General features: G+C 44.6%; 2 protein-coding genes across 2 annotated transcripts; both read right to left on the bottom strand.

Annotated features, from left to right (window-relative positions):
• Window positions 1-4,924: 4,924 nt before the first annotated feature.
• On the bottom strand, window positions 4,925-6,329 carry LOC136653042 (olfactory receptor 14I1-like). The gene is made up of 2 exons (XM_066629967.1): window positions 6,320-6,329; window positions 4,925-5,895 (listed from the first exon to the last, which is right to left on the bottom strand). The coding sequence occupies exons 1-2, from the start codon at window positions 6,327-6,329 to the stop codon at window positions 4,925-4,927; spliced, it is 981 nt and encodes a 326-aa protein (XP_066486064.1).
• Window positions 6,330-8,908: 2,579 nt separating this feature from the next.
• LOC136653043 (olfactory receptor 14A16-like) lies at window positions 8,909-9,850 on the bottom strand. Its single transcript, XM_066629968.1, has one exon. The coding sequence runs from the start codon at window positions 9,848-9,850 to the stop codon at window positions 8,909-8,911; it is 942 nt and encodes a 313-aa protein (XP_066486065.1).
• Window positions 9,851-11,219: the final 1,369 nt, after the last annotated feature.

Consider the following 11,219-nt stretch of genomic DNA (forward strand, 5'->3'; position numbering starts at 1 on the left):
GGTGGGTTGAGGCTGGGGGGGGGGGAATAGGATATTGATGGAGCTACAGTCACTGATAAACACCCCTTCCTGCCTTTGATGCACCCCCTCTCTGTTCTGGTCTCTGCCCTGTTCTGCCCTTCCCCTCTCCGTTCCACCCACCACTGCCTATCCCCCACACCAATTTAATGGTGCCAAGGCTTCCAGGATTGTCACTGTTGCTGCTTGCTGTTTTTGACATTTTTATATTTCTTTCTTCCAAATAACAAATACAAGCCATCTGTCTGTATAATCCTGAGACTGCCATTTAAATCAGGCTGTTCATTTCTCTGAGCCTACAACATGTCGGAATCCTGCAATGTATCTGCGGTAATTAGTCCACTCTCTCTGGTTTACCAGGATCAGGAATATTTGCTTCCACTTCAGTTGTGTTTCCCATTTCAGCATCCTGTTTCTGACCAAGTACCCTAATAAGACTTTAGACAGGGAATTTGGATTGCAAATGGATCACAACTGTATTGCAGCAGGTCCTAACTATCCAAAAACCCTGCACTCTCTTTTTTTATGGGTTCCTTCCTTTGATGAGACAGCTATTATGTTTACCCTTGTGGGGAGTAACCCAATCCTGACTCCAAGCTGCAAGTCATCTCACAACCACATCAATCCCATATGGCAGCTCAGTTGGATCATCCTGACATGCTAACCAGTTTTTGAGGTTGACTTTGGATTCGTTTCTCAATGGGGTGGCGGCCTCCCCCCCCCTTTTCATCCCCCATTTCCTCAGCTGCTGGGGAGAATGAACTTAAGAGCCCAATCCTGTGCAGGTATTCTCGCAAGTAGGCCCCGTTTTGGTCTATGAGGCCTGCTCCCAGTAAGGGGTGTGATATTGGCAGCCTCAGGGCTTCGGGAGCCTTTTCTTAGTTGTTCAGATGTCGACAGTATCATCCCCTCCTCCCCCTACAGATTTGGATCATATGGGTTAATGAGCGCTTAGGAGTAATTTCCTCCCTCAGGAAATACCGGGAATCTCGGGTTTCCCTAAATTCCCCAATTTGCAGTTTGACAATGCTCCTGCATTGCCCCTCCCATGGGGTGACAGTTGTTAAGTGAGAGGACAGACACAGGTGCAGCAACTAGGCAATGGGGCATGTTATGAATCATTGGACTTTCGGGTCCCCCTAGTTAGGAATCTGGTCCAAGCCCTGTTTCTCCTTCCACCTGGCTATAGTCTTCAAGGTTTTAACCCAGCTTGTTCTGGGAATTCATAGTAGCAATACCAACACTCACTTTTAGGAGGAGTGTTTTTAGTTGCTAGCTCCAGAAGCCCATGAAAGGTCTTGAGTGCATGCCTTTACTGCTCTCTGAGCCTGGCCCGCACAGGGTCCAGATGCTACCTGGTCATTGCAAGTTTCATTCACCTGAGTCAGCTACCTGAGTAAATCACTGACTTCAGCACATTTTTGATAGTCTGCTCCCCTACTAAAAAATGGAGCTTTAACTCCTCAAACCATCATCATCCCTACTTGAACAAAGGGAAGGGGAACCGGCAGTTTGGTCAAATAGTGCCCACCTGGCTTCCACATCCTTTCTGCTTGTAACCTTAGGGTGGAGAGGCTACACCAAGGGTGTTGGGATTGGAAAGATGCTTGCAGGTTAGAGGAATGATGCTCCCGTGGGCTAGCTCCTACCTGCCTTGTGTTACAACAACGGTTGCAGGTTGGGCATTAATGCTCTTTAACTATGGTCCACAAACTATGACTTCATGACCCACAATAGGTCCTAACGCAATTTTGATTGGTCATAAAACTGACAAGTGGTTAGGTTATATGCATTAAAAATTGAAACAAGCCTATTTGGGGGAAGAGCAAATAACCACGGAGGCTTGCGTGTTTGGTATAGCCTTAACTTTAATTGGGTCCCGGTCCCAAAGTTGGAGTGCCACCACACTGTAAAGGGTGCACAGGTGGCACTTGAGGACGAGGTATTCCCTATCAGTATAGTTGCCTAGTCCATGCCAGGTCAGCTTTTGTCTAATAGCTGCACATTGGCACTTGGACTTCTACCCACTGTCACTGGTCTCTGACACAGGCCATCAGTTCCTGCCAGTAGGGTGCATCAGGATGGCAGGACTTCACCAGGGGTTTTTCAAATTAATGTGGCAAGGGGAATTTATTAAAGCTGCCCCTGTGGTGGCTGCTCGCCACAGGCTTATTGACCACTGTCATGTACAAGGATTACCATGAAGTTTTAGCCCCGTCTAGTGGGGGCATCTTCCCCCAGCGAGGATGCAAGGGCCTTAGTTAAGGCTAGGGTCTTCACAATTACTCCTCAAAAGTAGTGTGATGCCTTTAGTAACCTGCTTAACAGGCATGGTGGTGCAGCCACGCATTTACCAGGTGCAATAGCCCTGTGCAGATAGGCACAGGTGTAATGGCCTGTGCCAAGGCTAGTGTCTTTGCTTATTAACCCACCTAATAGGTATCCCGCCTCTATTCCTTGAGAGTGTGGGGCTATGTTCTGTTACCAACCCCGCCTGACAGTTGGCTGTTCCTACTCCTCATAAGTGGGATGATGCCTTTAGTACCCTGCTTAACAGGCATGGCAGTGCTGCTGCACATTGACCAAGTGTAGTAGCCCAGTGCAGAGAGGCACAGAAGTGCTGACCTTTGACAAGGCTAGTGTCTTTGAAATTATCAACCCACCTAATGGATGCCCTGCCTCTATCCCTTTAGAGTGGGGGGGAACTTCGGGGCATGGGCAGTGGATTTGCCTTGTATCTGCCATGGAACAGTATTCCTTGTTGGCTCCTTTCAGGAGCGGGCCCGCTATTTAGACAGTTGGATCGTTCCCCCCTCACGATTCATCCGTTTCAGGCCATTTTTTGAGTGGGCGTTGGCTCACTTAGGTTTGAGGCCAGAACTATCTGGGCTTCATTTGTTTTGAATTGGGGCAGCAACAGCAGCGGTTCGCATTGGTTTTTTCACCCCAAGACATCAAGCGCACTGGCAGATGGCTCTCTGGCGCTTTTAAATACTATGTTTGTTAATGCTAGGCCTGTTAGTATAGGCCATAACTCCCAGGGTGAGCATGGGGGGGTAGTTATTTGCAGTTGCATTAACCCCAAGGTGCTGCGCCTCATTGGCGCAATGTGTAGGTGCCGTCTTTGATCTATAAGGAACCCTGTTGATCAGGCTCAGGCCTGGATCGTGTTTGCCCCCAGTCCTTTTCAGATGGGGGTGATGTGTTTGTGATGACCAGGTTACTGGCCACGCAAGCGTTTGCCCAGACCCATTTGGGTGGGGCGACATGTTTTCCTCACAAGTTTGAGGGAATTGGTTATACTTTTAACCGTGAGCTATTCTAAGTGGGTGTTAAGTGAGTTCGCCTCACGATGTGCTTTTCTTTCAACAGGTCTGCGAGGGAGGTGCCCAGCCAGGGTCCTGATCTGTGGACATTCCATAGTTTTTTGGGCCTGGAAGCACCCATGTCATTGGCTCTCAGCCGGAGCTGGGGGATGTTGCGCACATTGATTGGCTGGCCAAGAGGGGTATGCATTGGAGTCATTTTTTCCCAGCCTTTCTGGATTTTATTGCACTCAACCCCCTGCCCCAGGTAATCGTTGTCCACTTAGGCGAGAATGACTTGGGCCAGAGGACGTCTATGTCCTTGAGCTCTAGGCCCGCAGGTATTTTACAACTCTCATTAGTCAGTTTCCTGAGATTACTATCCTGTGGTCTGATATGCTGTCTGGGAGGATTGGGAGGTGGATGCGCAACATTTGAAGAATAGACATTGCCCACAAAAGATTCAATGCTTACCTGGGCAGGGTTGTCACGGAACTCGGGAGAGTGGCTAAGCATCATCCTGGAATTTGACTTGGACAGCCTGCTCTTTACCGTGGCGATGGAGTGCATCTTTCCCCTATGAGTTATGGCCTCTTTTAACAGACTTACAACAGGGCTTGAGAACCTTTTTTGGGTGCAGGGAAGGCCAAGCGCTAGGCTGACCTTCCCTTGTGGAGGTAGAAGTGCGGGGTGGGTAGGCAGAAGACTTTCTCGGTGTCCAATCTAAGTCAGCAATGGGCATGGGGTGAACCAGAACCACTCCCATGATGCCTGACTGCCTAAGGGAGGCAGGCTGGCTAGCTTCTTATTCAAACTTGGGGATCTGGCAGGGGTGAACTGAAGGCTTAGCAGTTTGGCTGACTTACCCTCTTTGGTCGATGTTGAGAGGCAGGCTTAATAACAATTGAGTTACGCCTGGAGTCAGGTGGACGCCCTATGAGATTGGGGGACGAAGACGGCTAGGACCGTTTTCCCCATGTAGAACCCCACACTTGGGTTGGGTTTTGTTTACCCCTTTGTTGCCCTGTTGCAATATTTTGTATTCAATAAAGTGGCCCATTTTAATTCCATACCTGTTGTCGGCTGTATTTATTTGGGGAATGCATGGTAATGGGGACTCACCCAAAATTGGCACGCAACCCACCTAGTGGGTCTCGACTCAGTTTGAGAAACATTGTTCTAAGGCACAACACATGCACTACTTTTAATTCACAAGTTAAACTTTAGCATGTTCAATAGCAATACTTTGTTCTAGTTTTTGATTCCCCCTCTTCATCCCTCCATCCCCACCTATAGAATATATCACAACCATTTTGTGGGGGGAGGGGGATGAAAGAAACTGCTTTGGTTTTATGTGAAGCATCATTTGGACTGAGAACACTACATAAAAGGTTCAATAACAATTAAAGTTTGTGCTTAGTGCAATGGGGACGTTATCTTCTCTGTCAAGAGCCTGGCAGTTCTCTAGAGCAGCAGATCTCTAGAAGTAGGAGAATAATCTGAGTATGTGTGGCAAACTAACATTTCCCTATAATCAGAACACATAATTTCTAGAATATTTCCCATTATGCTGATAAAAAAGGACATGAACATTTCAACAGTCACAGAAGTAACTTGTTAGAAAAGTTTCTTCGGTGCAATAAATTCCACAATCCAGTCTGGATCTCTTTATTTCTCATGCTGTAAATGAATGGATTCAGCATAGGAGGGAAGATGCTATATATGACAGTTAAACTAAGATCCAAATCTGATGAACTATTACTGGGGGGCCTTGCATAGACAAAAAGTCCAGTGAACATAAGCACAGAGACAACAATGAGGTGCGGAAGGCAAGTGGAGAGTGCTTTCTGACGACCTCGTGCAGAAGGAATTCTGAGTACAACAGTGAAAATCGACACATAAGTTGTGATGATGAAGATAAAGCATCCAAACGCTGCACTAGAACCAAGCACAAGAAGCCCGACTTCAATTAAGTACAAATCAGTGCAGGAGAGTTTTAGTAACTTGGGGATTTCACAGAAGAACTGATCAACAACATTACAGCAAAAGCTGATGGCAAAGGTGCCAGTCGCATGTATAGCACCATAGAGAAAACCACTAATCCATGCACAGGATGCCATCTGAATGCAGGCCCCTTTGCTCATAATAGCTTCATAGTGTAGTGGATTGCAGATGGCGACATAACGGTCATACGCCATAATGGTTAAGAGAGAGAGATCTGTGGCTTCAAAGAACAGAAAGAAGAACACTTGGGCAACACATCCACAATAAGAAATGCTTCTGCTGCTAATAAACGCATTAGCCATAGATTTGGGTACAATGATAGAAATGGTGCCCATGTCCACCAGGGCTAAGTTCATCAGGAAGAAGTACATGGGGGTGTGCAGGTTACGATCAAGAAGCACTAAAGTAATGATGAGAAGATTTCCAATCATGGTTGTCAAGTACAAAGTGAGGAACGCAAAGGAGTGCAAGATCTGTAGTTCCCGGACCTCTGAGAATTCATGTAGCAGAAAATCAGAAGTGGAGGTGAGATTGAGAATTCTGTCCCCATTCACACATCTTACGTTGCCTATGGGTGAAAGAATGAACTTTAAGTCTATTCAAACTGAACATCAAGTCAACTGAAAGAAGAATACATGCACTTAAACTACTGTAGTTGAACTGTATAATCCCTTCTACTAGGTCATAATTATTATGTGTAGGAGAGTGAACTGTGAAAATCTAATGCATCACCAAAATTAGTACTTGTGGAAAAATGAACTAGTGAGTGATATTCACTGAGACAAGCCTTTTCCATTGGAGGTCTTTTGCTACAGCATTTTGATAAGGCAGTGTTTTGAGCAAAATAAATGAGGCATTCTTTGAACAGTGCCTCAAGGATTGAGAGAGTGATATAACAGAATTTGGAAAAGTGATATAATGGTCTTTGGAGAAGAAACAAGATGAATAGATGGATGGGCAAGATGACACACAACTGAGAAACATGTACTTACTTTTTGCCATCTCGATCTGTCAAGAATAGATAACATTCCTATCCCAGAATCTTTTCCATCATTACGTGTGAACAATCTGGTATTCCCTTACTCATTTTACATCCTTTGAAATTGGACATGATGCCTGCAGTTCTTTCACTCATAGACAATGAAGATTGTCTGCATGTGAAGGAAATTTATTACTGATCCTTTTGACTTCTTGGAAGCTTGCTCCCTAGAGTTTAGTGCAGTAGATCGGGGGGGGGGGGGGGAGGAGGTTGAGAATTTTTTCCTCCAGCTGATTTTTTTCTACATTGCTCAGCAAAGCAGCATTTCAAGATGTGAAAATTGCAGTGAAACAATTTCTTCATGACATGCAGATTGAGACCTATGTCTCCAAACCATAAGATGTGGATATGTTATCAGTTGCATCAATAGGGAGGTGCGGGGGTGCAGGCCGCACCAGGTGACACGCACAGGAGGGGGACACCACTTCTGGCCAAAATTTTTTAAATCTTGGCATTTTCAAATAATACTGTCATATATCATTGGATGCATAATTATGTGCAGAATGCAATGAAACAAACTGTGTTGAAATATCTTTATTCTCTCAAAAGTCATAACCAGAACACCAGCGGGTACATCACCACGCCCACCACTTAGAACATTACCCTGCCCACTGTATGGGAGGAGGTCCATCATGGTGGTGATACATTGTTGGATACCCTTTTATGACAGTAGAACTCTGCTGTGTTATTCTATCAAAAGTTATAGCAAAAAAATCAATTGGGGTGGGACAATGGTACATCACCATGCCCACCATCCGGGGCACTGCCCTGCCCACTGCATGGGAGGAGGTCCATCATGGGGAATTTGTTCTGCTGTTGTAAACCCCTGTACAGGGACACTGAGAGCTGGAATTGGGCCCAGGGCAAGAAGACTGATTGGCTCCCCCCTTCCTAAATTTTCCTACACTGGTGTGTTTGTGTTTGGGGGGAGGGCCAAGATTATGAGCAAGATTGAGAACTCAATCCTAACTGACTTTTCAGTGCTGAATGCAGCTTCAAGATAAGGGAACAAAGGCCTCTTACCTTGAGGAGGCCTCCATGACTGCCCCCCCCACTGCAGAATGCAGCGCACACCATTTGGCATGGCTGCATCAGTGTTGGAATGTCAGATAGGATTCAGCCCTGAAACTAAATGAAAACATTTATCAGAGTTGGATAACTTAGTCTGAGTAGTGCTACTGTGTTTCTTTTCTTCTACCACTGCAAATTTCTCCTCATTTGCTTTTTCTTCTTCTAATAATGGACATCCAAGAACTGACTTTCAGTATCTCCCTCGTGGCTAGGTGATGATTTTGAAACAATGACAAGATGAAATAAACTTGCCTGGCCTTTTTTGATTTTTCATGTTTTTCCTCTTTTTTCATGTTTTTATTTCCTCTTCTGTACTCCAGACTGGTTAATTAACAGTCCAAACCTTAGTTTCAAGTACTGGCCTATGCTGGCAATGGGTGTCACAAATGTGCGGTAAGGCACACAAATGACACTCAGCACTAGATCAGTAAGGAAAGAGCTCTGGGTGGCAGAGAGGTTTGCTGCGGTGGGGGGAATGGCAGGGAGTGAGGAAGTGGGACACACACTCAAACACACACTCAAACACACACAAGTCTTGTAAATTGAGACTTATTCAGTCACAGGAATGGCTTGAACAGATCTCAGTTAACAATGCTGTGAGTACATATCATGTGGGGAGAGGCCCCAAACCGTTCCAAGTTTTAGACAATACATAAATATGTGGTTATTCTAAGGCATAACACATGCACTACGTTTAATTCACAAGTTAATTTTTAACTTGTCCAATAGCATTCTTGTTGTTGATTCTCCTTCCTTATCCCACCAACTCCACCTATAGAAAATATCACTACATTTATTTTTATTTTTTTTTGGGGGGGGGGGGTGAAAGAAACAGCCAGGGCCTAGGAGAGGGGGGTAATTTGTGCCTGGCCCTAGGGTCAAAAGGGGGCCCAGGAGCCAAAGCAGGGGGCCCAGAAATTTCCTTGACTCTTACATTTCCTATCTACTCAGACTTGTTGCCTTCATGGGATGCTGGGGACACTACAGCGACTGGTGATGCTGGGGAAACTACTGATGCCACATGGGCTCCAGATAGACCTGGGCTCCAAAGACTTTTCCAGCTGTCTCTCATCTCTCCCACCCTGTTTTGCCCCACCCTGACCCCATTTCTGCTTGCCCACCACCCTCCCCTGCTCTGTTTCACCCCTCTCCCTTTGCAAAGGGGCCCAAAGGAAACTTTGTACTCTCTGATAAAATTACTCAGGGATAATTACCCTGGAAACAGCCTCAGTTTTATGTGAAGCATCATGTGAACTTACAACACTACATAAAAGTGTAATAACAATTAAAGTTTGTGTATAGTGCAAGGGGGATGTTACCTTCTCAGTCAGGAGCCTGGCAGATCTCCCCAGCAGCTAAAGTGGGAGAATAATCTGCATATGTGTGGCAAACATTTTCCTATAACCATAACATATAATTTCTAGAACATTCCCACTATGCTGGTTAAAAAAGAACATTAACATTTCAACAGTCACATAAGTAACTTGTTAGAAATGTTTCTTTGGTGTAATAAATTCCACAATGCAGTCTGAATATCTTTATTCCTCATGCTATAAATGAATGGATTCAGCATAGGAGGAAATACGGTATAGATCACAGCTAAACTAAGATCCAAATCTGATGAACTATTCCTGGGAGGTTTTGTATAGGCAAAGAGTCCAGTGAACATGAGCACAGAGACAACAGTGAGGTGGGGAAGGCAAGTGGCGAGGGCTTTCTGACGTCCCTGTGCAGAAGGAATTCTGAACACAGCAGTGAAGATGGAGACATAGGTTGTAATGATGAAGACAAAACATCCAGATACTGCACTACAACTAAGCACAAGAAGCCCAACTTCAATAAGATACAGTTCAGTGCAGGAGAGTCTTATTATCTTTGGGATTTCACAGAAGAACTGATCAACAACATTGGAGCAAAAACTGATGGCGAAGGTGCCAGTCACATGTATAATACCATAGAGAACACCAAAAATCCATGTACAGATTGCCATCTGAATGCAGGCCGCTTTGTTCATAATAGCTTCATATTGTAGTGGATTGCAGATGGCAACATAGCGGTCGTGTGCCATTATGGTCAGGAGGACAATGTTTGATCCTGCAAAGAACATAGAGCAGAAGACCTGGGCAACACAACCGGAATAAGAAATGAGTCTGCTGTTCATGAGTGAATTAGCCATAGATTTGGGTACAATGACAGAAATTAAGCCAAAGTCCATTACGGCTAGGTTCATTAGGAAGAAGTACATGGGGGTGTGCAGATGATGATCCAAGACGACTACAGTAATGATGAGAAGATTTCCAATTATGGCAGTCAAGTACAAAACTAGGAACAAAAAGAAATGCAAGATCTGTACGTCTCGGGCTTCTGAGAACTCCAGGAGGAGAAAGTCAGAGCTGGAGGTAAGATTGGACATTTTATCTTCAGCTGGAAATTTCATGTCACCTATGGGAAGTAGAGCAAACTTTAATTGTATTAAGATCAGATTTTCAGTCCACTGAAATCAATTTGTGCTTGCACCAGTTTATTCAACGTACAGTGAAATGAGCAGTAAAACCCCCTCTATCAAGATACATCTCTTTATAAGGAAAGAACAACACACAACTTGTACATCATTTTCTCATCAAGTTTCAAACTTTTTCTTTTTCTTTCTTTCTTTTTTTAAGCTGGAACACAATCCTGGCAAGATGCGTAGAGGAAGCAGAAGCAACTGAACACACATAGCCAAAGAGAAGGGGGAAAAAAAAAAGTGATCTCCACTGATCAGTCACGAAGGGTTGAAGTGGAAGGCTCAGTTCAGCCCTCTGCTGTAATTACCAACCAGCAGGAATTCAGCTTTTAAAAAATTGTTAAGGCTACAATCCTATCCACACCTACCAGGAATTTTAACTACATTACTTATAATGGGACTTACTTCTGAGTAGATATGCCTAGGGCGAGGCTCTAAATGTGAGCGATTGCTTCCATAAGTGTATAGGCTGAAAAAGATTTTGTCTGTATTTATCCTTATGCTACCAATCCAATGTGAAATCATACACAATATAACCACTTCTCTAAATAATACAGCAAAAGGTTTCCTATCTACCCCAAGCAGGTGTGAACAGGAGAGGGCAGGACATTTATTTATTCTTCACATTTTTATACCGCCTTTCCTCCAAAGAGCTCAGGGCAGTGTACACAGCTGCTGCTATTGTCCTCTCAACAACCCTGTGAGGTAGGTGAGGCTGAGAGAAAGTAACTGGTCCAAGGTCAACCAGGAAGCTTCATGTTTGAGGGGGGATTTGAACCCAGATCTTCCAGGTCTAAGTCTACCTCCCTACACCACCCTGGCTCTCTGCCAAAGGTGGGGTCTTCTACACTTGCTGAAAAACAGTGGGGAAATTTTCATCTCATCTGGAGTGACTTAGCAGCACTAGAGAGAGAAAGAACCAGAAGGTCTGGTGCACCCAAATATTCCCCTTTTGCATCAATTTCCCACTACAGTGTGGAGCTTCTGTCAGGCAGAATTCATTTTCATCATGCAGAATCAATATGTGCTGGGAGTGATATTAGTTGTTGAGAGACTGATGGAATGGAGAAAAAATAGAAAAGAATATCAATGGACGGATGATTAGACAGAAGTGTAAACCAACAGACAGCTGAGAATGTGTGTAAAAATTTGCTTACTTTCTGCTATTGTCTTTTAGTATATGACATCCCTGTTGCAGAAGCTGTTTGGTCAGGATGAATTCTGTTCCTTGAAGCATTTTCCCCCCAATAACCTCATGTGTAGTTCTTTCTATTTC

This window comes from Tiliqua scincoides, chromosome 5 (assembly GCF_035046505.1).
Source record: "Tiliqua scincoides isolate rTilSci1 chromosome 5, rTilSci1.hap2, whole genome shotgun sequence".
NCBI lineage: Eukaryota > Metazoa > Chordata > Lepidosauria > Squamata > Scincidae > Tiliqua > Tiliqua scincoides.